Here is a 25,888-nt window from a genome sequence, read left to right as displayed (position 1 = left end):
GAAGTTCAAGAATGGTACTCAAGACAGCCAGTTCCGTCAACTCAAGATGTTTGGCAACACAAGTATCACGCTTGATAGTTTTATTCACCAACTCTTTGTGAGCTGCTCTTTACAGCGCGTATGTTTTCTTGCTCACGGCTTCGTTTAGTGGACTACAATCAACTCCACTAACAACTGGTGCTTCTCATGCAATCAGACTATCTACCGCGGATGCTCTGTCTTCAACTTCAGTAACGACCCGTTCTTACACGGCTATGGTACCGGTTATACGGGCTAGAAATCATGAAAGCAACGGATGCCTTTAGATTTCTGTAACGTAAAATGTCTAATTCTTTTTAATAATGCACCGTTCTCCGGAACCTCATTTCAATGAGCGAGGGCGTCTCAACTTCCAGCAAATAAGAACAGCGACATCACAAATGCATTGCAATTTCCCTCGCCCTCGCCTTGGACCCTGCTTTGAATGATGAATAACTCTTCCCTGAAAGGGTTCTCGTTGTACCCATGTGAGGCATACCTACAATTCCCAGTACGGGTGGGTGTTTCTGGGGTGGTACTATTGTGGGTTTGGACAAAGTACCGCATGAAACCTAGGCTTGTGTGAAACCTTGAACCACACAGACGTATATCCTATGACCCTTATATTTGATTAACTCAATTGGACCTGGCACCACTCCAAAACGGCAATGTGTGGATATAGTCGGCATCCTAGCTGGAAGGGAAAATCATGGAAGGAAAACAGGAGTCCCACATGAGTCAGGCGCGGTTGTGTGGGTAACTCTTTGCCTCACCAAACTCCGCTGTCGATGACGTAGTATTGCACCATCTCGCATTCATGGCGACAGCAGCTTCATAACTGAGGGATTTGGTGGACTTCATATCCGCGGTGATTCTATTTAGTCTGCCTTGGGAATCTATCTTGCTCTTGTCCGATATTTGAAATGCGGTCGCATGGTAATATCACACACAGTGTTTTCAAGTGCGGTGACTCAACTTTTTATAGACTTGAATGCAGAGTGATGAAAACCCGAACGTCGGCAGAAAATATCCCTCAGTAGTTGATATTACCTTGCATTTGTCACTGATCTTTCAGTAATAAGCGAGGGGCGCCGCCAGCCATAAGTATGGAGACCACAGTTGGTGTCGGCGGAGTTCTACATCTGCGGCTAATATGTCGGTCCATCTCTGGGACATTATCCTTGCCCCTCGCCTGTCATGCGAACTGTGATCGCATGATGTTGCCATTGGAAGCGCACGGTCATTGGCCTTCGATAGACTCGATTGAATGTGGCGACACAGATGTACACTTCAACTGCGACATCCTGTTTGCCTGCATGCTGCACTGTCCTTAAGGCTTGAGCGAATGGGGCGCATTCCACGTGGGAACTGGGGCTGTGAGATAAAAGTGCCTGTGCGACGCTCGATGTTACTGGTAGCCCGACAAAAAGGCTCCATGTCATCTTTCACCAATGGCAAGAAACATCTGTGCTTCATCATGTTGCAGGCACTCCGCCGACCCAGCGCGCGAAAATGGTTCACGCACGGGAGAAGAGTTCTCGCAGCACTGGATCGTGCCAGTCTGTCATTGGCGTGGGGCCGCTCGCTTTAGCCACTGAAAGCGACAGCGGAGGCCATTGAATGGACGCAGGGCATTTCAAAGAAGAAAGTATTTGGAGAGCTGATAAGTGAGGGAGTTCCAGGGCTGGTCAGATGGTAACTTGTAGTGGAGAGATGGAATTGTGCCCATTTTCTATAAACTAGCTACCGCGGACCACAACTTCAGGCACTTTACCTAGACCATAATTTTTGCCATACTAAGTGGACGATAGAATCGAAGGACGTAAGATCGTAAACCTAGATACCGCGACGCGCAGGGGAACGTGCCTTGATATGGCGCTATATCTGTATGGCGCTATATCTGCACATTTATTATTTGCGCGTTCCGCGGCTTGCGCGCTGCGCGTTTTCGTCAATCCAGAGTGGGCGCGTTTTAATCAAGAGGTTCCGCATTCCCGCACTGCGCGTTTTCGCCAATCCAGAGCTGGCGCGTTTTGATTGGAATCAAAACTCAACTTGAAGTTTCCACCATGATAATTATGATCTCTACTTTCCTTCAAGCAATTTGAGACTCGGACCACTGCAGTATAGTATTTGTACTGGTACAAACATCACTCTATACAATTGAACACGACGAGTCTACGTCGTACGATGGATGAAGTCCTTGTGGTTGAACATGAGTAAAACTAACATGAGTACTAGTAAGACTATGGTGAAGGAGGCTCAGGCTCGAAAACCAGTTTCTCTACTAGGAAGCTGCAAGTCTCAGAAAGAAATTGTTCGGCGTGCTTGAATGCCGCTCCCTGATCGAGAATCTTGAACATGAGGTCTTTGCATCCTTCACTGACACGTCCAAACTGCAGTTCCTTGAAGTGTTTGACGGCGTTGTCGTACGGCTGTGGATTCCTACCATCAAGAAGAAACCGGCCCATTCCATTCCACCAAATTGCGTGCCAGTCCTCGTTGCAACCAGTTAGGTCTTGACACTCAGTGCAAGATCTGGCAAACACTGTGGAAAGTCGTGAACAGGTAAGCACTACCATCTGTGAGCATGCGAAACACACGTACCAACTCATTTTGATTAGCAACTAACTACATGGTACCGTTGGCGGAAAAACCCTGCTCGCTTGGGCTGCACGAGTGGTGTTAAAGGAGCTTTGAAGTTCGACACTGTGTTAGCTGGTGGTGTAGAAATTAAGGGGACCCGGGCACCGCAAAAAATAGACATTTACTCCTATGAATACTATGGAGAAAAAGTCAAGGACACTGCAGACGCCGAAATCAGAGTACAGAATGTTACTGACCGCGGGCCAAAGCTGAATAAGCGCCGTGAGGTGTCTGTGTTCAAGTGAGTGATGCGTGATCAAGTTGATGAGGAAGTGCGCTTACCTAATATTATGAAGCTATCATGTTGGCGAACTTGAGAGTGGGGCACAGTTTGATCAGACTTACGCCAATTCACAATACCCTGTAGGTATGATATATTAATATCTAGTATTGTAGAAGGCTGATGTTATATCAGAGCCTGTGGTCCATAGACCATGATGTATCAACTCGCTCACCTTTCCTGCAGGCTGTGCTGTGATGTATCACGTAGACAGTGATACATCAAGTCCGATGTCCTGCATCACATGATATATCACCAGTTTGCGTGATGTATCCCTTCAAACACTTGCATGATATATCATTAGTTTGCGTGATGTATCACCTTCAAAGCTTGAGAGGCCCGCGTGATATATCATTAGTTTGTGTGATACATCACCTTAAAAGCTTGTGAGGCTTGCATGATATATCACTTTCATTAGTCTGCGTGATACATCACCGGTTTCTGTGATGCATCACCTTGGAAGCTCTACACGAGGCTCGCGTGATATATTGCTTGCGAACAGAGTTTGCACATCATATCACCTTCAAAGTTTGAGGCCTGCGTGTCACGCGGGCCTCAAACTTTGAAGGTGATATATCACTGGTTTCTGTGATGCCATCACCTTGGAAGCTCTACACGAGGCTCGCGTGACATATTACTTGCAAACGGAGTTTGCACATCATATCACCTTCAAAGCTTGCATGATATATCACTTGTAAATACATAGTATATTATATACTCGCCCTCGTCAAAAGGAGGGGAATTGGGGTTTAACTAGGAATGAAGATCAACTGCGAGGGGAGCTTGCCATGAAGAGTTGGCTGCCCACATGAATTTGAAGTGGACAGCCATTTTTCAGCGTAGATTGGCCTGGCGTTGGGCATAAGCAAGTGCACCCTCTCCGGCTTGCAGTGAGCTAAAAGTACGTCGTGAACCTTGCGTGTCCCACCAGCCAGCGTGCCAGTCGAGAAATGCAATGACGCGGCGCATTTCCTCATGCAGTAACTGCACTTCTTCCTCCCAGCGATGAGCTCGCGCTCGTGCCTTGCACCATTCAACACGTAGTGCTATAAAATGGCCAGGTCAGTGAGAAGCACCAGTGGTTAGAGCGTACTTACAGTCCTGCAGCCCTAGCTCGTTGCTGTTGGAGCCTGAAGTCTTCCAGATCCACGATATACTTTGCTGCCCCATCGTTCGGCCATCGTCGTGTTTGAGTGGTACCACATCCTTTTGCTTGTCGAGTGGCTTCAGGCTCCTCTCCCAGTTGTCGTTCTTGCCCAGCCTTGATGCCAGATTCAGAAGTGCGCTTCTAGAGGTGGAATACTTAAGTGATAAGGCGTCGATGCGACATTCAGCGTTATTGATGATTCCGTTTGCTCGGGTATTTGCTCGCTGTCCTCGGATAAATGTATCCTTATACTTGTAAAGATGGTATCGCAGGTTGAGCACAGTGCAGAGGTCATTCAGTGTGTCATACGCTTGAGCTTCACGCAACTCCCACTCATGTTTGAGCAAGCGGTCGTCACACAGTACTCGATGGGGTAGAGAGGACGGCAGGAACAGGTTAATGTTGTGAACCTTGGCTTCAGTTGCAACGTCATCCGGTGACCGCAGGCGGGAGACGCCAGGCATATACAACAACTGTACCCGGCCCCATGTGTCAATGCGTCGGTGAAGAGCATTCACCCGCTGTAAGAGCTTTCCCTTCTGAACATCTGTAGCGTGTTGTCCAACCACCTTGGCATCAAATTCAAGACGGCGCCTAGAATAGAGTCAGTTTGTGATCCAGTGAAGTTCAGAAATGTCAACGCAACTGTTGATCTTCAAGTTCTAATTCCGATGAAATCAGCACTGATGGCGAGATATCATCATGTAGGGACACATCGTTACCGCGCTCAATCTCTGTGGCCTCTGCCGTTGATAAGGCCAGACGCACGGCAGCCTGAGTCATTGCTGTTGAAAACACCATCAGCTTCTCAAAATGCGTTGAATAGAGTACACGTACTTGTCGTAGCTCTGTCTTCAAATGGGTTCGGTCGTGAACGGTCTTCCTCCCATGCCTCAATGTCCTTCCTCCATTCAGCTAGCTCATCTGTGGCAAGAGAAGCCTCGAAATTGGTGAGATCGTTGACACGTTCTTGGACCTCGATTAATGTGAAGTTGTACTTTCGGCGGAAAATTAAACCTGCGAGACAGAAACTGTAAGTTCAGATATTCAGTGAGAGGCCAAAAACTCACCCATTGCGCATATCTTCTTCCAATTCCAATCATTGAAGTGGTCGTCTAAGGTATCACGCCTTGAACCGGGACCCATTTCGCGTGTACTTGTAGCAATGGAGTTTATGTCCGCCCACCCGCGCTCTGGAGCTTCACCGTCCGTGCGACCAACACCCTTGATCAGATTGAAGGAGAAGGATGTCTGGCATTTGGCGATGTGAGCTGGCAGGTGAAATTTCGGTACGAGGAACACAATGGACTTTTCGTGGTGTTTGATGTGGTACTGGTGCGGGAAGGCGGACATACGTGTCCAGATATGCTTGCTCCATTGGCAGGCGATATCGTACGATATATTTAATGCCACTATGTCCGATGAAGACCGCATGCTAGAGAAAAATAAGTAATCCATATTAAGGTACCTGTATTGTGCTGTTAATAATAATATGACTAAAAAGTGAACATTATGCACCGTTCACCCTTTTGTAAGTCGCCGATGGAGCAGGGCCGTTTGAAATTGTGTCGTGCACAATCGATGGTACCGGCGCCAGTGGCCGCAAGCCCACGCGAGACTCTTGTATCTGCGAGATTTACCGCATTGTGACTGGAGCACGAACTTATCTGCACAGAGTTATACTTAGTGCCCAGGACGAATAGAATGATGGACTTACCTCCTGGGCAGCTCATTCTTGTGAACTGATGAAACTTTTGTAGGCATGTTCCTCTACAAAAAAAGCATATCCGTGATTGAGACCAGGATCGGCCGTGGCCGAAGAGACGTTACGGCGAGCCAGACGAAAATTGGCATCAATGCCCAGAAATAAGGCATATAGGAATCTGGATCTGTGTGAGAGCAAAGTCGGAGGGAAAAGATGCTAAACGTACATACCGTATTTCAGATGGTGCGTTTTCCCATCCATCTGGCAGATTTTTTCCTACATGGGGACATGCAGGACATAATACAGCACATGCGCCTGGTTCAGTTGCTGCGATACCTTTGGGGTGATGACCTTGACCAGCGCGTTGCATCTGCTTGATGAACCGCCACTCTCGCATCATGCGCAACATAGATTCATAACGGTCCTAGATTGTAATATGACAAATTAGAAGAGAATTAGAATTAACATTAGCACATACCTTTGGTACATGAATTCCTGTATTGTCCGTCAAACGGGCAGCTGTTTTGTAAAATTCAAACGTGGAAACTTTGGACTCGAAAGACAACATTTGAAAGTATTCCAGTGCCCGAAATGTCGCGGCTGTTTTGGGATCGACTGTTGTGGCAGGAAAGAGACGAACACGTAGTAGTTGAACGATGTGTGGCTGACCAGAAGCGCATCCGCAGAAATCTAACCCCACTTCGTAGATACCATTGTAGTGGATGATAACGAAGTCGTCGTTGAAAGCAGGGAGTGGGTTGTCACAACAAACACCAGAGGTGTGTCCAAGTTGCAAACGTATCCCCATGGACTTCGAGGTAATATCGTCGAATGAGATGCCATCCCAACGCTAAGTTTAAAACACAAGAGTCAGTTGATGTAAGGAATGTGAGTATCTATGCACATACCTCCATTTTATGAAACGGCTGTCTTGCATGTACACGGACCATACACAAATGACAGAACATCTCGGAACCGTGACAATCCTGACAATGATATATCGCAGCTTCCTCACCACAAACACAAATGTCTTGCGAATAGTCGCCCTGACCCTCCAGACGGAGGAATTCCTCCAAGAACAAGTTGGCATCAGATTCCCATAAGCGCAAGGCCTCACCATGAACCACAGTGCGTTTTTGCCTCACAAATTCTACAAACTCCGGCGTGTCATTTTGAAGGTTATCAGGAAAGTCATCGAGAGTTGTAAAGTTAAACTCTGTAGTCTCCAGTAGGACTTCTGAATCTCCACGACGGCGTTTCCCTGGAGAATTTGGAACGGTGTAGTAGGTTGAAGAGACGTTCAACCGCCCACTTTGTCCTGTTTCAAAACTGCTGTGCTTGTGTTGTTGAACATCACGTGTGTGTTGAGGCGCATCATTGGTATCGTTATTCACTGCTTTTGAAGCAGCAGCACTGTGCGCATAGAAATCGCGCTGATAATGCTTCAGGGCTCGCCGTCTCTGGCCTCCAACCATTTGTCGTCGGTGTTAGTGAGACGCAGTTCACAAATTTGGCTGGTTTATATTAAGACTTGTCTGATATATCAACCGCAGTCTGCCAAACGAGTAAGTCGGTGAACATTGCCTCATCATAAGCTTCAACACCTCCTTCGTCTATTATTGATATGACTTCCTTCTCTATTGCAAGCCGTCTCTCCATCAAGTCCACCAGTTCCTGGCTCTGCTTCAACAAGAGGTGATATCCAGTCCCAGACGTACATTCAAGTTGTTGCACGGCATCATGTAACTTGGTAGCATGCACCTGCAGACCCAGCAGAGTAATACATACATCATTCAACTCAGGGCGTAGCACACTCCAACCCTCGTCACTCACTCTCCGGAGCACTGCGATAACGCGAGATTGCATAATGCGTGCCTCGGGAACACCAGACTTGTACCCAAGTTCAGTGCTCAGTTGGTCTAAGGTGCGAAACAATGCAACAACATCCTGTTTGTGAAAGTGTAGATACATATAGCACTGTATATCAAGGAAATACGTACATCATTAAAATGACAACTTCGCACCCGCCAACGAGTTCGAGACTTTGCCTGCTCCGTAGTCTTATTGCTACAAGAAAACAAATAAAATTCATTAAGTATCTTGATAGACTCTGAGTGATTGAAATTGAAATTGACTGTTGATAATGTTGTCGTTTGCTCTGCAATCGAGCTCTGCAGCGTTCTTCTGCAGTTCCATATTTTGGTGCCATTGCGGCAATGATCTGAGGGACAAGGTGTATGTAGTAACGTACCAGTAATTAGTGTAAACAACTCACTGTATTGTTTGGTGGCATATGAGCCACACTTCGGGACAGACCTGTACTATGATAGACAATATAAAATTCAATTTTTGCAACGCGGATGACTTGGTGTCTTGCTGGATACTGGCCAGATGGTGGCGAGCTGGTAGGTAAGTGTCACAAAGTAATATACAGTTGTACAACATTTGGTGTGCTTGCGCAAGAAAATGCTTTCGACAATATATTTTAACACAAGTGGCACTGAACAAAAAAAAACAAAAAAAAAACATTACTGAAGACATCCTGAAATCAAGTTGCGCTGTTTATCAACATCATCATGTGCCTTCGGCACATGATGCAAAAGGAGCGCTTCGCGCTCCTTTTTGCAGATGTTGAAAACAGCGCAACTTGATTTCAGGATGTCTTCAGTAATGTTTTTTTTTTGTTTTTTTTTGTTCAGTGCCACTTGTGTTAAAATATATTGTCGAAAGCATTTTCTTGCGCAAGCACACCAAATGTTGTACAACTGTATATTACAATATATGACGATATATGACGATATCTTCTTCTCACAGGTTCTCTGATGTGACTCAACGGCAGACCTGGACTTTCTGATGGGCCTGTGATATATTATCGGCCATGCGAGAATCACTGTTGGCATGCTGAACCGAGCTTAAAGCTTATCAGATGACGTTGCTTGTGAGGCCTGGGTCATACAAGACTCGCATGTCTGATTCAAATGTAAATATTTATCATGATTGAGTATCTAGCATATGTAAGAATGAAACGGTTAATCCCTGTGGAACCTATTCATTGGGGACACCCCATGATATTTTGAGTTTGCAGTGACAAACAGTACTTTCACGTTAGACCGTCTCACCACACCACACCGCCAAGGCAAGCCTGAAATACTCCTTAGCTTCATGGAGTGTGGTGAAGTAATGGACAGTTGTGCCTGGGGCATGAAGCGTCCGGGTGGTAGATCTATGAATAATTAGATGCAGTTCAGATCAAGAGCAATAAACAGCGACTGACATTTCACTGTATAGCCCCACACCAAAATGACTAGTGGTCACAAACCAGTTAAATTCAAGAGCAGGGTCGAGGTCAGCGAGTGTTTCAGTACCGCTCATACTGGACTCTCCCCCATTTTCAGAAGAGGAACTATCGAGACTGTTGTCAGCAGCAGCAGCCACGGGGCCAATACAGATATCGTCAATAGAGACTTCTGAGGAAGTGTCCTCCTCTTTTGCCGGGGAGCGGTCTTCTGGGCTATGAGAGACTGTGCAATTTATGAGTAAAATGAGAGAGGAAAATGTATGCAAGTTCACGGTACCTGTTTGTGTATGGACTGAGCACACCTCATCTTCAGGTCGGTAAGGCCATCCATATGGTTTCGGTGACGATGGGGGAACTGTGTGAGATGCGATGGTGAGCAAGCACTTTGGTGATATCATAACGAAAACTTACCATGACCGTTCTGTACCATACGTATGGCCTCGATGAATTGCTCCATCGTGAAACATGGGTGGCGGAGCATTTGTACGGGTTGGTTGTGGGTGTTACAATCACTCTACTTCCTTTACTTCTCACGTATCTGCCATTATGCCCTACATTTTCCTTAGCGGCTTGACTTTCCTTTCTTGGTCTTACTTCCGTATTCGACTCTTGTACTATTATCTCACCGTAGCCCTGGTCCGTGCGCATATAGTTTCCTATTTAAGCACGTGTACTTTACTTAGAAACGTCACTTCAATCTTACTAGGTTTTGTCCAGAACTTCCTTCGCTTAACGATCACCAATCTTAAGTCATCAGAACCGATCTCTTAGTTAAAGCACTCCTTTAACTAAGTCTAAGAACCCCTTCTTATTTGAAGGGCTTTGCAAATCTCAGCAACACGAACGCTCTATCGAGCCCTTGCTGTTAGAACTATCCTAGTTCGTAACAGTGGGGGCATCTGAAGTCGGAGCTGCTGTGGTCCATGTTGTGGGTGGAGGTAGAGAGAATTATAGTGTCAGTTCGAGTGCAAAAATGTATTTGTACCACTCACTCACTGATTGGTATTGCTTGGTTGTAAATATGACCGGATTCATCGAGGAAAAAAACTTTGCGGCTGAGTAGGAAAAATAAACATCAGTGGGTCAAGTCGGCACCGCACCTCCCTGTTTGGCTCTGTACGAAACCGAGTGAAAAAAAACAAGTGGTGAGTGAGTGAGATACCAAGCATAAATAACAGATACTCACCTTACATCCAGATGGCGCCCCCCAGATGGACAAGTGCAGAGCAGTTACTCTGGCTGCAGAATGAGATGCCCGGATACTTGCAGATGCAAAAAGAAAAGAAATTGCCTCGATTCTTCGATTCATTGTTCCCAAGGTGGTTTAGCGACTTTCCAGAAGAGACAGAACTAAATGGCAGCCCACCTTGTGATGAGAACGCTGGCATAAATGAGCCCAGCAGTGCAGGCATCGAGTCCGTTATCGACACAGCCCAGCTCGATTCTATAAACGCACCCGATTTAGTCGAACAAGAAGACAGCCAGTCCAACTCACCTCCAATGGGAGCGGCAGAACGACGCAAAGTATGTGGTGTTCACATTGACCTAATTATAGAATATAACTTCATTAGAAATTGCGGGAATGGTTCCGAAATAACTCAAAGGGAAAGACAACACCTGGTGGCAGCTCAACTGGTAGAGCCCTGTCTGTACTACTTGGCCAGCGCGCACGAGGTACTCGAGACCTCAAAGAGATTGAAGTGTATTCCAAACTGCACTATGAGTCAAAAGTCAAACCGTTGGTTGAAGACGCTCTTAAAAATAATATTGTGCAACCTACCCAAAGGCTTAGTACGGTTCGGCTACACACCACTGAATGCTTTGCAGAAGAGTCAGAAGAAGTTAAGAAAGAAATTCGGGAGGAGACTGTACGTCTCAATGCTTCCAGAAGATTGGGCAATGTTGAGGGTCAGCATCCGAGAACAAAGGAAGAAGTTTATCGGTAAGTAAACATATTTGATTCGTATTACTAAGTACTGGTACTGATCACTCACCATTTATGTAAAGGACAATTCAAGAGCTGCCTTTGATTCTAGGTCAAGTTTTCGAGGAACTCTCAGCATTGACAGGTGGATGGCACTACACCGTTGTCATGGGCGGAGCTGATCCGTTGTGTGAAGGTGACATCATGACGTTGAGGTATTTCAAATTCCCTCTGCGCGACTGTTTGTTGATTCATCAACAGTTACCACCATGGTAAAACCGCAGATGGTCTGAGCTTCAAGGCGTCTACCCCAAACTTCCATGAACAGTATCTATTACCATTTGAACGACACCTTGGATACATCCATGGTAAGTGAAATTCCAGGCTACACGACTCAAAATTTATTATTAATGAAAAATACCATAGGTCCATCTTCGAAGTGTATATCAGCACCCTCATCTACCCCGACCTCGTCTCATCTTGCGCCCGTTGGCCTCATCTCACTGGACGAATTTCCAAACGAGTCCTCACTTGGAGAGAATGTGATATCCGGGCCTGTGGTTGGTCCTTCTCTGTTGCAAGAACCGGGGGACTTAGTGTTGAATCCTTACATCAACCTGGACTTCGGTGGGTCTGTGGGAGCGAACGAACATGGTGACTGGTTGATGCACGCTAGTAGCAGTGACCCAAACCTCCCATCTCCCCATAACATGACAGACACACCAATCACTGCTTGGAGAAAGTCAATGGCGCTCAACGAAGACCCGCTCGCATCCCCCACCTTTAATCGCATTCAACAACGAGGTTTGAGCGCAGTGGGTCCATCAGCCGAAGCAGTCCCTCCTTTCCTACCTCATCCATTGTCACCGCTTCATACCACCCTCTTGCCCCAGCCTTCTTCGTTCTTTGTGTTTCCTGCACTCGAGGAGGTCGATGCGCTGCCCACGCTCCAACACCATGATCCATTAGCGTTTAACCAGCCCATGTTGAATTCAGGGCCACGCTCACCTCCAGACCAACCGATTCCGTTACCTTTGTCCCCGCTTGTATCCACAGCCTCCAAGTCACCGCATTCCAAGTCTGTTGAACATCAACCTTCGCCGGCGTCTCACCAGCCAACTCATCAACCTAATTCGGAGGCGATGACAGTGTCTGTTGACTGTCAATCTTCGCCAGCTTCTCACCGGCCGACGCCTCACGACATTGTAGGTGTTTCTGCTGATGATCATCCTCAACCCAATTTGGAGGTGAGGACAGTGTCTTCATTACCTACCGCTGCCTCTGGCAGACGCTCAGGATGCGCACCACATCCTTCTACGCGAGCTGATGGAGCCAATAAAATTGGTGGCCATAACTCACAACGTGAAACAAAGCTCGCACCAAAGAGGAAGCTGACTGAAGTCCAGCGTGGTGTTGGAGGGTCGAAGAAAAGGTCTCGGAAGTAGTTCCGTTGTGTTTTCAATGTACCTAGCTAGATAACATCATGTCCTGAAAATTTAGATGAAGTTGAATAATCCTAGACGCAAAATCATGTCAATGATGACCAGAAGAGAAAATTGATGTGATTGTGCAATGGTCCAGCGCCGTCCTGTTAGTGCAGCCCCTCGAGAGGATGTATCCTACTGAGGGCATTAAGGTAGGTGATATATCATCAAAACTTGAACATGCAATTACTGCAGCTGTGGGAGGCGGGAATATATGATACATCATAGGTATTGCTGCCGCGCCTGAAAATGCATGATATATTATGTTCTGAGGTATCAAGGTAGGTGATGTATCATAAAAATATACAATTACTGTAGCCGTACGCAGGGGGAGGGAATATATGATACATCATAGCCTATAGGTATTGCTGCCACGCTTGAAAATAGTGATATATCAGTTATTGCAGCCACCGCGTGAAATAGTGATATATCAATTATTGCAGCCACTGCGTGGCTGCAATAATTGATATATCACTATTTTCAAGTGTGGCGAGACCGGGAGGAGGGTGTATAGAATACATCATATGTATTGCAGCTGTGCTTGTGTGTGACCCACTGAGGCGGGTGACGCCTGGCTACTAATGAAGGAAGCATCACCCATCCAGTAGTTCAGAGGATCATTCAGCTCGTTTTCAGTGGGTGATATATCATTAAAATATACAGTAACTGCAGCTGCAAAACTTGAAAGTACCTGATATATCAAGGCTCTATGGCTGGTAGTATATCCTCTGTAAGTATGATATATCATGGCGCTAGTATGATTGATGTATCATCTTCGGCTGCTAAATCCTCAGTAAGTACATGATATATCATGGCGCTGTGATTGATGTATCACTTTCCCACACATTGTGTCATAGACCGGGATATAACACCTCTCTTCTACTATGAGAGGAATATAATACATCATAATGACACTATCGCCTGGCCAATTTTGATGTGGTGCAGGCTGCATTTCTAGCCTTCGTCAAAGACGCTCTTGGTACGTCAATATAAGTGTCAGTTCAAAAGCATGCACTGACCTTTTCACTAGCATTTGAGTCGACACTGCCCCAAGACTCAGATACTGAGGAGGCAGAAGATTCATCATCAGACTCGCATGATGGTTCAGACGAGGAGTGGGGAAGCTGCCATTCCCTTGTTTTTGATGGAATCTGGGCCATCGACAGGCTCTCAGCCATTTCCATTGACTCAACTTGCTCAGTCCAATAGCCTCAGTGAGTTTTCCATTCGTGCTACTTGTTTAAAATTTAACCTGTGCTGTTGTTGCCAGAAACGGCGTCGTTTCGTAGCAGTCCACTCGGAGTGCCAGCTGGTACTGCCATTCAATTCCTAAAGTCGAAGAGTGCATTATCGTCCCCACCTGAATTCGTGTCAGTCAGCGAGGCGGATGTCTTGTGTCGCAGTCGATCACACGTTGATGACCCTTTTGCACCGGAGCAGATCAATCCCTGGGATTCTCGCTATTCCATGAAGCCCACTAACCTCCAGCTCATGTTAGGAGGGTCGGTTACCATTTCGCAAACAATGTTTGACAAGTGACCGGGTCTAGTATTTGTTGATGACAGGCATGCTAATTTGGTACTAGTTTTTGTCATTTCTCGTGCGTTGCAGTACATACCATTATCTCATCCTCATCCTCATCTCATTTTGTGGGTCCATCAAAACAGTATGTATTTGAAGAAGAAAAACTATAATACTGCGTGAGCCACTAAGTTAGCTCCGCACAACTTGAATGACTCGGTTAGTAGAGACTTGAACAAGCAAACGCGCAGTGCGGGAATGCGGAACCTCTTGATTAAAACACGCCCACTCTGGATTGACGAAAACGCGCAGCGCGCAAGCCGCGGAACGCGCAAATAATAAATGTGCAGATATATGGCGCTATATCTGCACATTTATTATTTGCGCGTTCCGCGGCTTGCGCGCTGCGCGTTTTCGTCAATCCAGAGTGGGCGTGTTTTAATCAAGAGGTTCCGCATTCCCGCACTGCGCGTTTGCTTGTTCAAGTCTCTACTAACCGAGTCATTCAAGTTGTGCGGAGCTAACTTAGTGGCTCACGCAGTATTATAGTTTTTCTTCTTCAAATACATACTGTTTTGATGGACCCACAAAATGAGATGAGGATGAGGATGAGATAATGGTATGTACTGCAACGCACGAGAAATGACAAAAACTAGTACCAAATTAGCATGCCTGTCATCAACAAATACTAGACCCGGTCACTTGTCAAACATTGTTTGCGAAATGGTAACCGACCCTCCTAACATGAGCTGGAGGTTAGTGGGCTTCATGGAATAGCGAGAATCCCAGGGATTGATCTGCTCCGGTGCAAAAGGGTCATCAACGTGTGATCGACTGCGACACAAGACATCCGCCTCGCTGACTGACACGAATTCAGGTGGGGACGATAATGCACTCTTCGACTTTAGGAATTGAATGGCAGTACCAGCTGGCACTCCGAGTGGACTGCTACGAAACGACGCCGTTTCTGGCAACAACAGCACAGGTTAAATTTTAAACAAGTAGCACGAATGGAAAACTCACTGAGGCTATTGGACTGAGCAAGTTGAGTCAATGGAAATGGCTGAGAGCCTGTCGATGGCCCAGATTCCATCAAAAACAAGGGAATGGCAGCTTCCCCACTCCTCGTCTGAACCATCATGCGAGTCTGATGATGAATCTTCTGCCTCCTCAGTATCTGAGTCTTGGGGCAGTGTCGACTCAAATGCTAGTGAAAAGGTCAGTGCATGCTTTTGAACTGACACTTATATTGACGTACCAAGAGCGTCTTTGACGAAGGCTAGAAATGCAGCCTGCACCACATCAAAATTGGCCAGGCGATAGTGTCATTATGATGTATTATATTCCTCTCATAGTAGAAGAGAGGTGTTATATCCCGGTCTATGACACAATGTGTGGGAAAGTGATACATCAATCACAGCGCCATGATATATCATGTACTTACTGAGGATTTAGCAGCCGAAGATGATACATCAATCATACTAGCGCCATGATATATCATACTTACAGAGGATATACTACCAGCCATAGAGCCTTGATATATCAGGTACTTTCAAGTTTTGCAGCTGCAGTTACTGTATATTTTAATGATATATCACCCACTGAAAACGAGCTGAATGATCCTCTGAACTACTGGATGGGTGATGCTTCCTTCATTAGTAGCCAGGCGTCACCCGCCTCAGTGGGTCACACACAAGCACAGCTGCAATACATATGATGTATTCTATACACCCTCCTCCCGGTCTCGCCACACTTGAAAATAGTGATATATCAATTATTGCAGCCACGCAGTGGCTGCAATAATTGATATATCACTATTTCACGCGGTGGCTGCAATAACTGATATATCACTATTTTCAAGCGTGGCAGCAATACCTATAGGCTATGATGTATCATATATTCCCTCCCCCTGCGTACGGCTACAGTAATTGTATATTTTTATGATACATCACCTACCTTGATACCTCAGAACATAATATATCATGCATTTTCAGGCGCGGCAGCAATACCTATGATGTATCATATATTCCCGCCTCCCACAGCTGCAGTAATTGCATGTTCAAGTTTTGATGATATATCACCTACCTTAATGCCCTCAGTAGGATACATCCTCTCGAGGGGCTGCACTAACAGGACGGCGCTGGACCATTGCACAATCACATCAATTTTCTCTTCTGGTCATCATTGACATGATTTTGCGTCTAGGATTATTCAACTTCATCTAAATTTTCAGGACATGATGTTATCTAGCTAGGTACATTGAAAACACAACGGAACTACTTCCGAGACCTTTTCTTCGACCCTCCAACACCACGCTGGACTTCAGTCAGCTTCCTCTTTGGTGCGAGCTTTGTTTCACGTTGTGAGTTATGGCCACCAATTTTATTGGCTCCATCAGCTCGCGTAGAAGGATGTGGTGCGCATCCTGAGCGTCTGCCAGAGGCAGCGGTAGGTAATGAAGACACTGTCCTCACCTCCAAATTGGGTTGAGGATGATCATCAGCAGAAACACCTACAATGTCGTGAGGCGTCGGCCGGTGAGAAGCTGGCGAAGATTGACAGTCAACAGACACTGTCATCGCCTCCGAATTAGGTTGATGAGTTGGCTGGTGAGACGCCGGCGAAGGTTGATGTTCAACAGACTTGGAATGCGGTGACTTGGAGGCTGTGGATACAAGCGGGGACAAAGGTAACGGAATCGGTTGGTCTGGAGGTGAGCGTGGCCCTGAATTCAACATGGGCTGGTTAAACGCTAATGGATCATGGTGTTGGAGCGTGGGCAGCGCATCGACCTCCTCGAGTGCAGGAAACACAAAGAACGAAGAAGGCTGGGGCAAGAGGGTGGTATGAAGCGGTGACAATGGATGAGGTAGGAAAGGAGGGACTGCTTCGGCTGATGGACCCACTGCGCTCAAACCTCGTTGTTGAATGCGATTAAAGGTGGGGGATGCGAGCGGGTCTTCGTTGAGCGCCATTGACTTTCTCCAAGCAGTGATTGGTGTGTCTGTCATGTTATGGGGAGATGGGAGGTTTGGGTCACTGCTACTAGCGTGCATCAACCAGTCACCATGTTCGTTCGCTCCCACAGACCCACCGAAGTCCAGGTTGATGTAAGGATTCAACACTAAGTCCCCCGGTTCTTGCAACAGAGAAGGACCAACCACAGGCCCGGATATCACATTCTCTCCAAGTGAGGACTCGTTTGGAAATTCGTCCAGTGAGATGAGGCCAACGGGCGCAAGATGAGACGAGGTCGGGGTAGATGAGGGTGCTGATATACACTTCGAAGATGGACCTATGGTATTTTTCATTAATAATAAATTTTGAGTCGTGTAGCCTGGAATTTCACTTACCATGGATGTATCCAAGGTGTCGTTCAAATGGTAATAGATACTGTTCATGGAAGTTTGGGGTAGACGCCTTGAAGCTCAGACCATCTGCGGTTTTACCATGGTGGTAACTGTTGATGAATCAACAAACAGTCGCGCAGAGGGAATTTGAAATACCTCAACGTCATGATGTCACCTTCACACAACGGATCAGCTCCGCCCATGACAACGGTGTAGTGCCATCCACCTGTCAATGCTGAGAGTTCCTCGAAAACTTGACCTAGAATCAAAGGCAGCTCTTGAATTGTCCTTTACATAAATGGTGAGTGATCAGTACCAGTACTTAGTAATACGAATCAAATATGTTTACTTACCGATAAACTTCTTCCTTTGTTCTCGGATGCTGACCCTCAACATTGCCCAATCTTCTGGAAGCATTGAGACGTACAGTCTCCTCCCGAATTTCTTTCTTAACTTCTTCTGACTCTTCTGCAAAGCATTCAGTGGTGTGTAGCCGAACCGTACTAAGCCTTTGGGTAGGTTGCACAATATTATTTTTAAGAGCGTCTTCAACCAACGGTTTGACTTTTGACTCATAGTGCAGTTTGGAATACACTTCAATCTCTTTGAGGTCTCGAGTACCTCGTGCGCGCTGGCCAAGTAGTACAGACAGGGCTCTACCAGTTGAGCTGCCACCAGGTGTTGTCTTTCCCTTTGAGTTATTTCGGAACCATTCCCGCAATTTCTAATGAAGTTATATTCTATAATTAGGTCAATGTGAACACCACATACTTTGCGTCGTTCTGCCGCTCCCATTGGAGGTGAGTTGGACTGGCTGTCTTCTTGTTCGACTAAATCGGGTGCGTTTATAGAATCGAGCTGGGCTGTGTCGATAACGGACTCGATGCCTGCACTGCTGGGCTCATTTATGCCAGCGTTCTCATCACAAGGTGGGCTGCCATTTAGTTCTGTCTCTTCTGGAAAGTCGCTAAACCACCTTGGGAACAATGAATCGAAGAATCGAGGCAATTTCTTTTCTTTTTGCATCTGCAAGTATCCGGGCATCTCATTCTGCAGCCAGAGTAACTGCTCTGCACTTGTCCATCTGGGGGGCGCCATCTGGATGTAAGGTGAGTATCTGTTATTTATGCTTGGTATCTCACTCACTCACCACTTGTTTTTTTTCACTCGGTTTCGTACAGAGCCAAACAGGGAGGTGCGGTGCCGACTTGACCCACTGATGTTTATTTTTCCTACTCAGCCGCAAAGTTTTTTTCCTCGATGAATCCGGTCATATTTACAACCAAGCAATACCAATCAGTGAGTGAGTGGTACAAATACATTTTTGCACTCGAACTGACACTATAATTCTCTCTACCTCCACCCACAACATGGACCACAGCAGCTCCGACTTCAGATGCCCCCACTGTTACGAACTAGGATAGTTCTAACAGCAAGGGCTCGATAGAGCGTTCGTGTTGCTGAGATTTGCAAAGCCCTTCAAATAAGAAGGGGTTCTTAGACTTAGTTAAAGGAGTGCTTTAACTAAGAGATCGGTTCTGATGACTTAAGATTGGTGATCGTTAAGCGAAGGAAGTTCTGGACAAAACCTAGTAAGATTGAAGTGACGTTTCTAAGTAAAGTACACGTGCTTAAATAGGAAACTATATGCGCACGGACCAGGGCTACGGTGAGATAATAGTACAAGAGTCGAATACGGAAGTAAGACCAAGAAAGGAAAGTCAAGCCGCTAAGGAAAATGTAGGGCATAATGGCAGATACGTGAGAAGTAAAGGAAGTAGAGTGATTGTAACACCCACAACCAACCCGTACAAATGCTCCGCCACCCATGTTTCACGATGGAGCAATTCATCGAGGCCATACGTATGGTACAGAACGGTCATGGTAAGTTTTCGTTATGATATCACCAAAGTGCTTGCTCACCATCGCATCTCACACAGTTCCCCCATCGTCACCGAAACCATATGGATGGCCTTACCGACCTGAAGATGAGGTGTGCTCAGTCCATACACAAACAGGTACCGTGAACTTGCATACATTTTCCTCTCTCATTTTACTCATAAATTGCACAGTCTCTCATAGCCCAGAAGACCGCTCCCCGGCAAAAGAGGAGGACACTTCCTCAGAAGTCTCTATTGACGATATCTGTATTGGCCCCGTGGCTGCTGCTGCTGACAACAGTCTCGATAGTTCCTCTTCTGAAAATGGGGGAGAGTCCAGTATGAGCGGTACTGAAACACTCGCTGACCTCGACCCTGCTCTTGAATTTAACTGGTTTGTGACCACTAGTCATTTTGGTGTGGGGCTATACAGTGAAATGTCAGTCGCTGTTTATTGCTCTTGATCTGAACTGCATCTAATTATTCATAGATCTACCACCCGGACGCTTCATGCCCCAGGCACAACTGTCCATTACTTCACCACACTCCATGAAGCTAAGGAGTATTTCAGGCTTGCCTTGGCGGTGTGGTGTGGTGAGACGGTCTAACGTGAAAGTACTGTTTGTCACTGCAAACTCAAAATATCATGGGGTGTCCCCAATGAATAGGTTCCACAGGGATTAACCGTTTCATTCTTACATATGCTAGATACTCAATCATGATAAATATTTACATTTGAATCAGACATGCGAGTCTTGTATGACCCAGGCCTCACAAGCAACGTCATCTGATAAGCTTTAAGCTCGGTTCAGCATGCCAACAGTGATTCTCGCATGGCCGATAATATATCACAGGCCCATCAGAAAGTCCAGGTCTGCCGTTGAGTCACATCAGAGAACCTGTGAGAAGAAGATATCGTCATATATCGTCATATATTGTAATATACAGTTGTACAACATTTGGTGTGCTTGCGCAAGAAAATGCTTTCGACAATATATTTTAACACAAGTGGCACTGAACAAAAAAAAACAAAAAAAAAACATTACTGAAGACATCCTGAAATCAAGTTGCGCTGTTTTCAACATCTGCAAAAAGGAGCGCGAAGCGCTCCTTTTGCATCATGTGCCGAAGGCACATGATGATGTTGATAAACAGCGCAACTTGATTTCAGGATGTCTTCAGTAATGTTTTTTTTTTGTTTTTTTTTGTTCAGTGCCACTTGTGTTAAAATATATTGTCGAAAGCATTTTCTTGCGCAAGCACACCAAATGTTGTACAACTGTATATTACTTTGTGACACTTACCTACCAGCTCGCCACCATCTGGCCAGTATCCAGCAAGACACCAAGTCATCCGCGTTGCAAAAATTGAATTTTATATTGTCTATCATAGTACAGGTCTGTCCCGAAGTGTGGCTCATATGCCACCAAACAATACAGTGAGTTGTTTACACTAATTACTGGTACGTTACTACATACACCTTGTCCCTCAGATCATTGCCGCAATGGCACCAAAATATGGAACTGCAGAAGAACGCTGCAGAGCTCGATTGCAGAGCAAACGACAACATTATCAACAGTCAATTTCAATTTCAATCACTCAGAGTCTATCAAGATACTTAATGAATTTTATTTGTTTTCTTGTAGCAATAAGACTACGGAGCAGGCAAAGTCTCGAACTCGTTGGCGGGTGCGAAGTTGTCATTTTAATGATGTACGTATTTCCTTGATATACAGTGCTATATGTATCTACACTTTCACAAACAGGATGTTGTTGCATTGTTTCGCACCTTAGACCAACTGAGCACTGAACTTGGGTACAAGTCTGGTGTTCCCGAGGCACGCATTATGCAATCTCGCGTTATCGCAGTGCTCCGGAGAGTGAGTGACGAGGGTTGGAGTGTGCTACGCCCTGAGTTGAATGATGTATGTATTACTCTGCTGGGTCTGCAGGTGCATGCTACCAAGTTACATGATGCCGTGCAACAACTTGAATGTACGTCTGGGACTGGATATCACCTCTTGTTGAAGCAGAGCCAGGAACTGGTGGACTTGATGGAGAGACGGCTTGCAATAGAGAAGGAAGTCATATCAATAATAGACGAAGGAGGTGTTGAAGCTTATGATGAGGCAATGTTCACCGACTTACTCGTTTGGCAGACTGCGGTTGATATATCAGACAAGTCTTAATATAAACCAGCCAAATTTGTGAACTGCGTCTCACTAACACCGACGACAAATGGTTGGAGGCCAGAGACGGCGAGCCCTGAAGCATTATCAGCGCGATTTCTATGCGCACAGTGCTGCTGCTTCAAAAGCAGTGAATAACGATACCAATGATGCGCCTCAACACACACGTGATGTTCAACAACACAAGCACAGCAGTTTTGAAACAGGACAAAGTGGGCGGTTGAACGTCTCTTCAACCTACTACACCGTTCCAAATTCTCCAGGGAAACGCCGTCGTGGAGATTCAGAAGTCCTACTGGAGACTACAGAGTTTAACTTTACAACTCTCGATGACTTTCCTGATAACCTTCAAAATGACACGCCGGAGTTTGTAGAATTTGTGAGGCAAAAACGCACTGTGGTTCATGGTGAGGCCTTGCGCTTATGGGAATCTGATGCCAACTTGTTCTTGGAGGAATTCCTCCGTCTGGAGGGTCAGGGCGACTATTCGCAAGACATTTGTGTTTGTGGTGAGGAAGCTGCGATATATCATTGTCAGGATTGTCACGGTTCCGAGATGTTCTGTCATTTGTGTATGGTCCGTGTACATGCAAGACAGCCGTTTCATAAAATGGAGGTATGTGCATAGATACTCACATTCCTTACATCAACTGACTCTTGTGTTTTAAACTTAGCGTTGGGATGGCATCTCATTCGACGATATTACCTCGAAGTCCATGGGGATACGTTTGCAACTTGGACACACCTCTGGTGTTTGTTGTGACAACCCACTCCCTGCTTTCAACGACGACTTCGTTATCATCCACTACAATGGTATCTACGAAGTGGGGTTAGATTTCTGCGGATGCGCTTCTGGTCAGCCACACATCGTTCAACTACTACGTGTTCGTCTCTTTCCTGCCACAACAGTCGATCCCAAAACAGCCGCGACATTTCGGGCACTGGAATACTTTCAAATGTTGTCTTTCGAGTCCAAAGTTTCCACGTTTGAATTTTACAAAACAGCTGCCCGTTTGACGGACAATACAGGAATTCATGTACCAAAGGTATGTGCTAATGTTAATTCTAATTCTCTTCTAATTTGTCATATTACAATCTAGGACCGTTATGAATCTATGTTGCGCATGATGCGAGAGTGGCGGTTCATCAAGCAGATGCAACGCGCTGGTCAAGGTCATCACCCCAAAGGTATCGCAGCAACTGAACCAGGCGCATGTGCTGTATTATGTCCTGCATGTCCCCATGTAGGAAAAAATCTGCCAGATGGATGGGAAAACGCACCATCTGAAATACGGTATGTACGTTTAGCATCTTTTCCCTCCGACTTTGCTCTCACACAGATCCAGATTCCTATATGCCTTATTTCTGGGCATTGATGCCAATTTTCGTCTGGCTCGCCGTAACGTCTCTTCGGCCACGGCCGATCCTGGTCTCAATCACGGATATGCTTTTTTTGTAGAGGAACATGCCTACAAAAGTTTCATCAGTTCACAAGAATGAGCTGCCCAGGAGGTAAGTCCATCATTCTATTCGTCCTGGGCACTAAGTATAACTCTGTGCAGATAAGTTCGTGCTCCAGTCACAATGCGGTAAATCTCGCAGATACAAGAGTCTCGCGTGGGCTTGCGGCCACTGGCGCCGGTACCATCGATTGTGCACGACACAATTTCAAACGGCCCTGCTCCATCGGCGACTTACAAAAGGGTGAACGGTGCATAATGTTCACTTTTTAGTCATATTATTATTAACAGCACAATACAGGTACCTTAATATGGATTACTTATTTTTCTCTAGCATGCGGTCTTCATCGGACATAGTGGCATTAAATATATCGTACGATATCGCCTGCCAATGGAGCAAGCATATCTGGACACGTATGTCCGCCTTCCCGCACCAGTACCACATCAAACACCACGAAAAGTCCATTGTGTTCCTCGTACCGAAATTTCACCTGCCAGCTCACATCGCCAAATGCCAGACATCCTTCTCCTTCAATCTGATCAAGGGTGTTGGTCGCACGGACGGTGAAGCTCCAGAGCGCGGGTGGGCGGACATAAACTCCATTGCTACAAGTACACGCGAAATGGGTCCCGGTTCAAGGCGTGATACCTTAGACGACCACTTCAATGATTGGAATTGGAAGAAGATATGCGCAATGGGTGAGTTTTTGGCCTCTCACTGAATATCTGAACTTACAGTTTCTGTCTCGCAGGTTTAATTTTCCGCCGAAAGTACAACTTCACATTAATCGAGGTCCAAGAACGTGTCAACGATCTCACCAATTTCGAGGCTTCTCTTGCCACAGATGAGCTAGCTGAATGGAGGAAGGACATTGAGGCATGGGAGGAAGACCGTTCACGACCGAACCCATTTGAAGACAGAGCTACGACAAGTACGTGTACTCTATTCAACGCATTTTGAGAAGCTGATGGTGTTTTCAACAGCAATGACTCAGGCTGCCGTGCGTCTGGCCTTATCAACGGCAGAGGCCACAGAGATTGAGCGCGGTAACGATGTGTCCCTACATGATGATATCTCGCCATCAGTGCTGATTTCATCGGAATTAGAACTTGAAGATCAACAGTTGCGTTGACATTTCTGAACTTCACTGGATCACAAACTGACTCTATTCTAGGCGCCGTCTTGAATTTGATGCCAAGGTGGTTGGACAACACGCTACAGATGTTCAGAAGGGAAAGCTCTTACAGCGGGTGAATGCTCTTCACCGACGCATTGACACATGGGGCCGGGTACAGTTGTTGTATATGCCTGGCGTCTCCCGCCTGCGGTCACCGGATGACGTTGCAACTGAAGCCAAGGTTCACAACATTAACCTGTTCCTGCCGTCCTCTCTACCCCATCGAGTACTGTGTGACGACCGCTTGCTCAAACATGAGTGGGAGTTGCGTGAAGCTCAAGCGTATGACACACTGAATGACCTCTGCACTGTGCTCAACCTGCGATACCATCTTTACAAGTATAAGGATACATTTATCCGAGGACAGCGAGCAAATACCCGAGCAAACGGAATCATCAATAACGCTGAATGTCGCATCGACGCCTTATCACTTAAGTATTCCACCTCTAGAAGCGCACTTCTGAATCTGGCATCAAGGCTGGGCAAGAACGACAACTGGGAGAGGAGCCTGAAGCCACTCGACAAGCAAAAGGATGCGGTACCACTCAAACACGACGATGGCCGAACGATGGGGCAGCAAAGTATATCGTGGATCTGGAAGACTTCAGGCTCCAACAGCAACGAGCTAGGGCTGCAGGACTGTAAGTACGCTCTAACCACTGGTGCTTCTCACTGACCTGGCCATTTTATAGCACTACGTGTTGAATGGTGCAAGGCACGAGCGCGAGCTCATCGCTGGGAGGAAGAAGTGCAGTTACTGCATGAGGAAATGCGCCGCGTCATTGCATTTCTCGACTGGCACGCTGGCTGGTGGGACACGCAAGGTTCACGACGTACTTTTAGCTCACTGCAAGCCGGAGAGGGTGCACTTGCTTATGCCCAACGCCAGGCCAATCTACGCTGAAAAATGGCTGTCCACTTCAAATTCATGTGGGCAGCCAACTCTTCATGGCAAGCTCCCCTCGCAGTTGATCTTCATTCCTAGTTAAACCCCAATTCCCCTCCTTTTGACGAGGGCGAGTATATAATATACTATGTATTTACAAGTGATATATCATGCAAGCTTTGAAGGTGATATGATGTGCAAACTCCGTTCGCAAGTAATATGTCACGCGAGCCTCGTGTAGAGCTTCCAAGGTGATGGCATCACAGAAACCAGTGATATATCACCTTCAAAGTTTGAGGCCCGCGTGACACGCAGGCCTCAAACTTTGAAGGTGATATGATGTGCAAACTCTGTTCGCAAGCAATATATCACGCGAGCCTCGTGTAGAGCTTCCAAGGTGATGCATCACAGAAACCGGTGATGTATCACGCAGACTAATGAAAGTGATATATCATGCAAGCCTCACAAGCTTTTAAGGTGATGTATCACACAAACTAATGATATATCACGCGGGCCTCTCAAGCTTTGAAGGTGATACATCACGCAAACTAATGATATATCATGCAAGTGTTTGAAGGGATACATCACGCAAACTGGTGATATATCATGTGATGCAGGACATCGGACTTGATGTATCACTGTCTACGTGATACATCACAGCACAGCCTGCAGGAAAGGTGAGCGAGTTGATACATCATGGTCTATGGACCACAGGCTCTGATATAACATCAGCCTTCTACAATACTAGATATTAATATATCATACCTACAGGGTATTGTGAATTGGCGTAAGTCTGATCAAACTGTGCCCCACTCTCAAGTTCGCCAACATGATAGCTTCATAATATTAGGTAAGCGCACTTCCTCATCAACTTGATCACGCATCACTCACTTGAACACAGACACCTCACGGCGCTTATTCA

At 46.2% G+C, this 25,888-nt stretch overlaps 7 protein-coding genes across 7 annotated transcripts; 3 read left to right on the top strand and 4 right to left on the bottom strand.

Annotated features, from left to right (window-relative positions):
• Nucleotides 1-3,778: 3,778 nt before the first annotated feature.
• F5891DRAFT_947152 (uncharacterized protein) lies at nucleotides 3,779-7,271 on the bottom strand (the record flags this gene model as incomplete). The annotated part of the gene is made up of 10 exons (XM_041374720.1): nucleotides 3,779-3,990; nucleotides 4,042-4,685; nucleotides 4,738-4,876; nucleotides 4,929-5,108; nucleotides 5,162-5,559; nucleotides 5,610-5,808; nucleotides 5,835-5,974; nucleotides 6,027-6,220; nucleotides 6,275-6,646; nucleotides 6,705-7,271. The coding sequence occupies 10 exons, from the start codon at nucleotides 7,269-7,271 to the stop codon at nucleotides 3,779-3,781; spliced, it is 3,045 nt and encodes a 1,014-aa protein (XP_041229313.1).
• Nucleotides 7,272-7,320: 49 nt separating this feature from the next.
• F5891DRAFT_1185374 (uncharacterized protein) lies at nucleotides 7,321-9,551 on the bottom strand (the record flags this gene model as incomplete). The annotated part of the gene is made up of 6 exons (XM_041366550.1): nucleotides 7,321-7,557; nucleotides 7,630-7,743; nucleotides 8,926-9,019; nucleotides 9,071-9,317; nucleotides 9,372-9,449; nucleotides 9,506-9,551. The coding sequence occupies 6 exons, from the start codon at nucleotides 9,549-9,551 to the stop codon at nucleotides 7,321-7,323; spliced, it is 816 nt and encodes a 271-aa protein (XP_041229312.1).
• A 740-nt stretch (nucleotides 9,552-10,291) lies between these two features.
• On the top strand, nucleotides 10,292-14,041 carry F5891DRAFT_1185373 (uncharacterized protein; the record flags this gene model as incomplete). The annotated part of the gene is made up of 10 exons (XM_041366549.1): nucleotides 10,292-10,618; nucleotides 10,666-11,036; nucleotides 11,102-11,233; nucleotides 11,280-11,386; nucleotides 11,445-12,450; nucleotides 12,600-12,654; nucleotides 13,448-13,481; nucleotides 13,533-13,604; nucleotides 13,669-13,716; nucleotides 13,773-14,041. The coding sequence occupies 10 exons, from the start codon at nucleotides 10,292-10,294 to the stop codon at nucleotides 14,039-14,041; spliced, it is 2,421 nt and encodes an 806-aa protein (XP_041229311.1).
• A 680-nt stretch (nucleotides 14,042-14,721) lies between these two features.
• Nucleotides 14,722-15,503, bottom strand: F5891DRAFT_1185372 (uncharacterized protein; the record flags this gene model as incomplete). Its single annotated transcript, XM_041366548.1, has 5 exons — nucleotides 14,722-14,990; nucleotides 15,047-15,094; nucleotides 15,159-15,230; nucleotides 15,282-15,315; nucleotides 15,468-15,503. 5 exons carry the CDS (start codon nucleotides 15,501-15,503, stop codon nucleotides 14,722-14,724), a joined length of 459 nt encoding a protein of 152 aa, XP_041229310.1.
• A 796-nt stretch (nucleotides 15,504-16,299) lies between these two features.
• F5891DRAFT_1185371 (uncharacterized protein) lies at nucleotides 16,300-18,471 on the bottom strand (the record flags this gene model as incomplete). The annotated part of the gene is made up of 5 exons (XM_041366547.1): nucleotides 16,300-17,318; nucleotides 17,377-17,483; nucleotides 17,530-17,661; nucleotides 17,727-18,097; nucleotides 18,145-18,471. The coding sequence occupies 5 exons, from the start codon at nucleotides 18,469-18,471 to the stop codon at nucleotides 16,300-16,302; spliced, it is 1,956 nt and encodes a 651-aa protein (XP_041229309.1).
• Nucleotides 18,472-19,211: 740 nt separating this feature from the next.
• On the top strand, nucleotides 19,212-19,861 carry F5891DRAFT_1185370 (uncharacterized protein; the record flags this gene model as incomplete). The annotated part of the gene is made up of 4 exons (XM_041366546.1): nucleotides 19,212-19,257; nucleotides 19,314-19,391; nucleotides 19,446-19,692; nucleotides 19,744-19,861. 4 exons carry the CDS (start codon nucleotides 19,212-19,214, stop codon nucleotides 19,859-19,861), a joined length of 489 nt encoding a protein of 162 aa, XP_041229308.1.
• A 1,630-nt stretch (nucleotides 19,862-21,491) lies between these two features.
• F5891DRAFT_947137 (uncharacterized protein) lies at nucleotides 21,492-24,984 on the top strand (the record flags this gene model as incomplete). Its single annotated transcript, XM_041374719.1, has 10 exons — nucleotides 21,492-22,058; nucleotides 22,117-22,488; nucleotides 22,543-22,736; nucleotides 22,789-22,928; nucleotides 22,955-23,153; nucleotides 23,204-23,601; nucleotides 23,655-23,834; nucleotides 23,887-24,025; nucleotides 24,078-24,721; nucleotides 24,773-24,984. 10 exons carry the CDS (start codon nucleotides 21,492-21,494, stop codon nucleotides 24,982-24,984), a joined length of 3,045 nt encoding a protein of 1,014 aa, XP_041229307.1.
• Between the last annotated feature and the right edge of the window lie 904 nt (nucleotides 24,985-25,888).

The sequence above is a fragment of the Suillus fuscotomentosus genome, assembly GCF_016647785.1.
Source record: "Suillus fuscotomentosus strain FC203 chromosome Unknown F5891scaffold_12, whole genome shotgun sequence".
NCBI classification, from domain to species: Eukaryota; Fungi; Basidiomycota; class Agaricomycetes; order Boletales; family Suillaceae; genus Suillus; species Suillus fuscotomentosus.
Note: the sequence above shows the minus strand (reverse complement) of the source record. Positions and strands in the feature narration are given on the sequence as shown.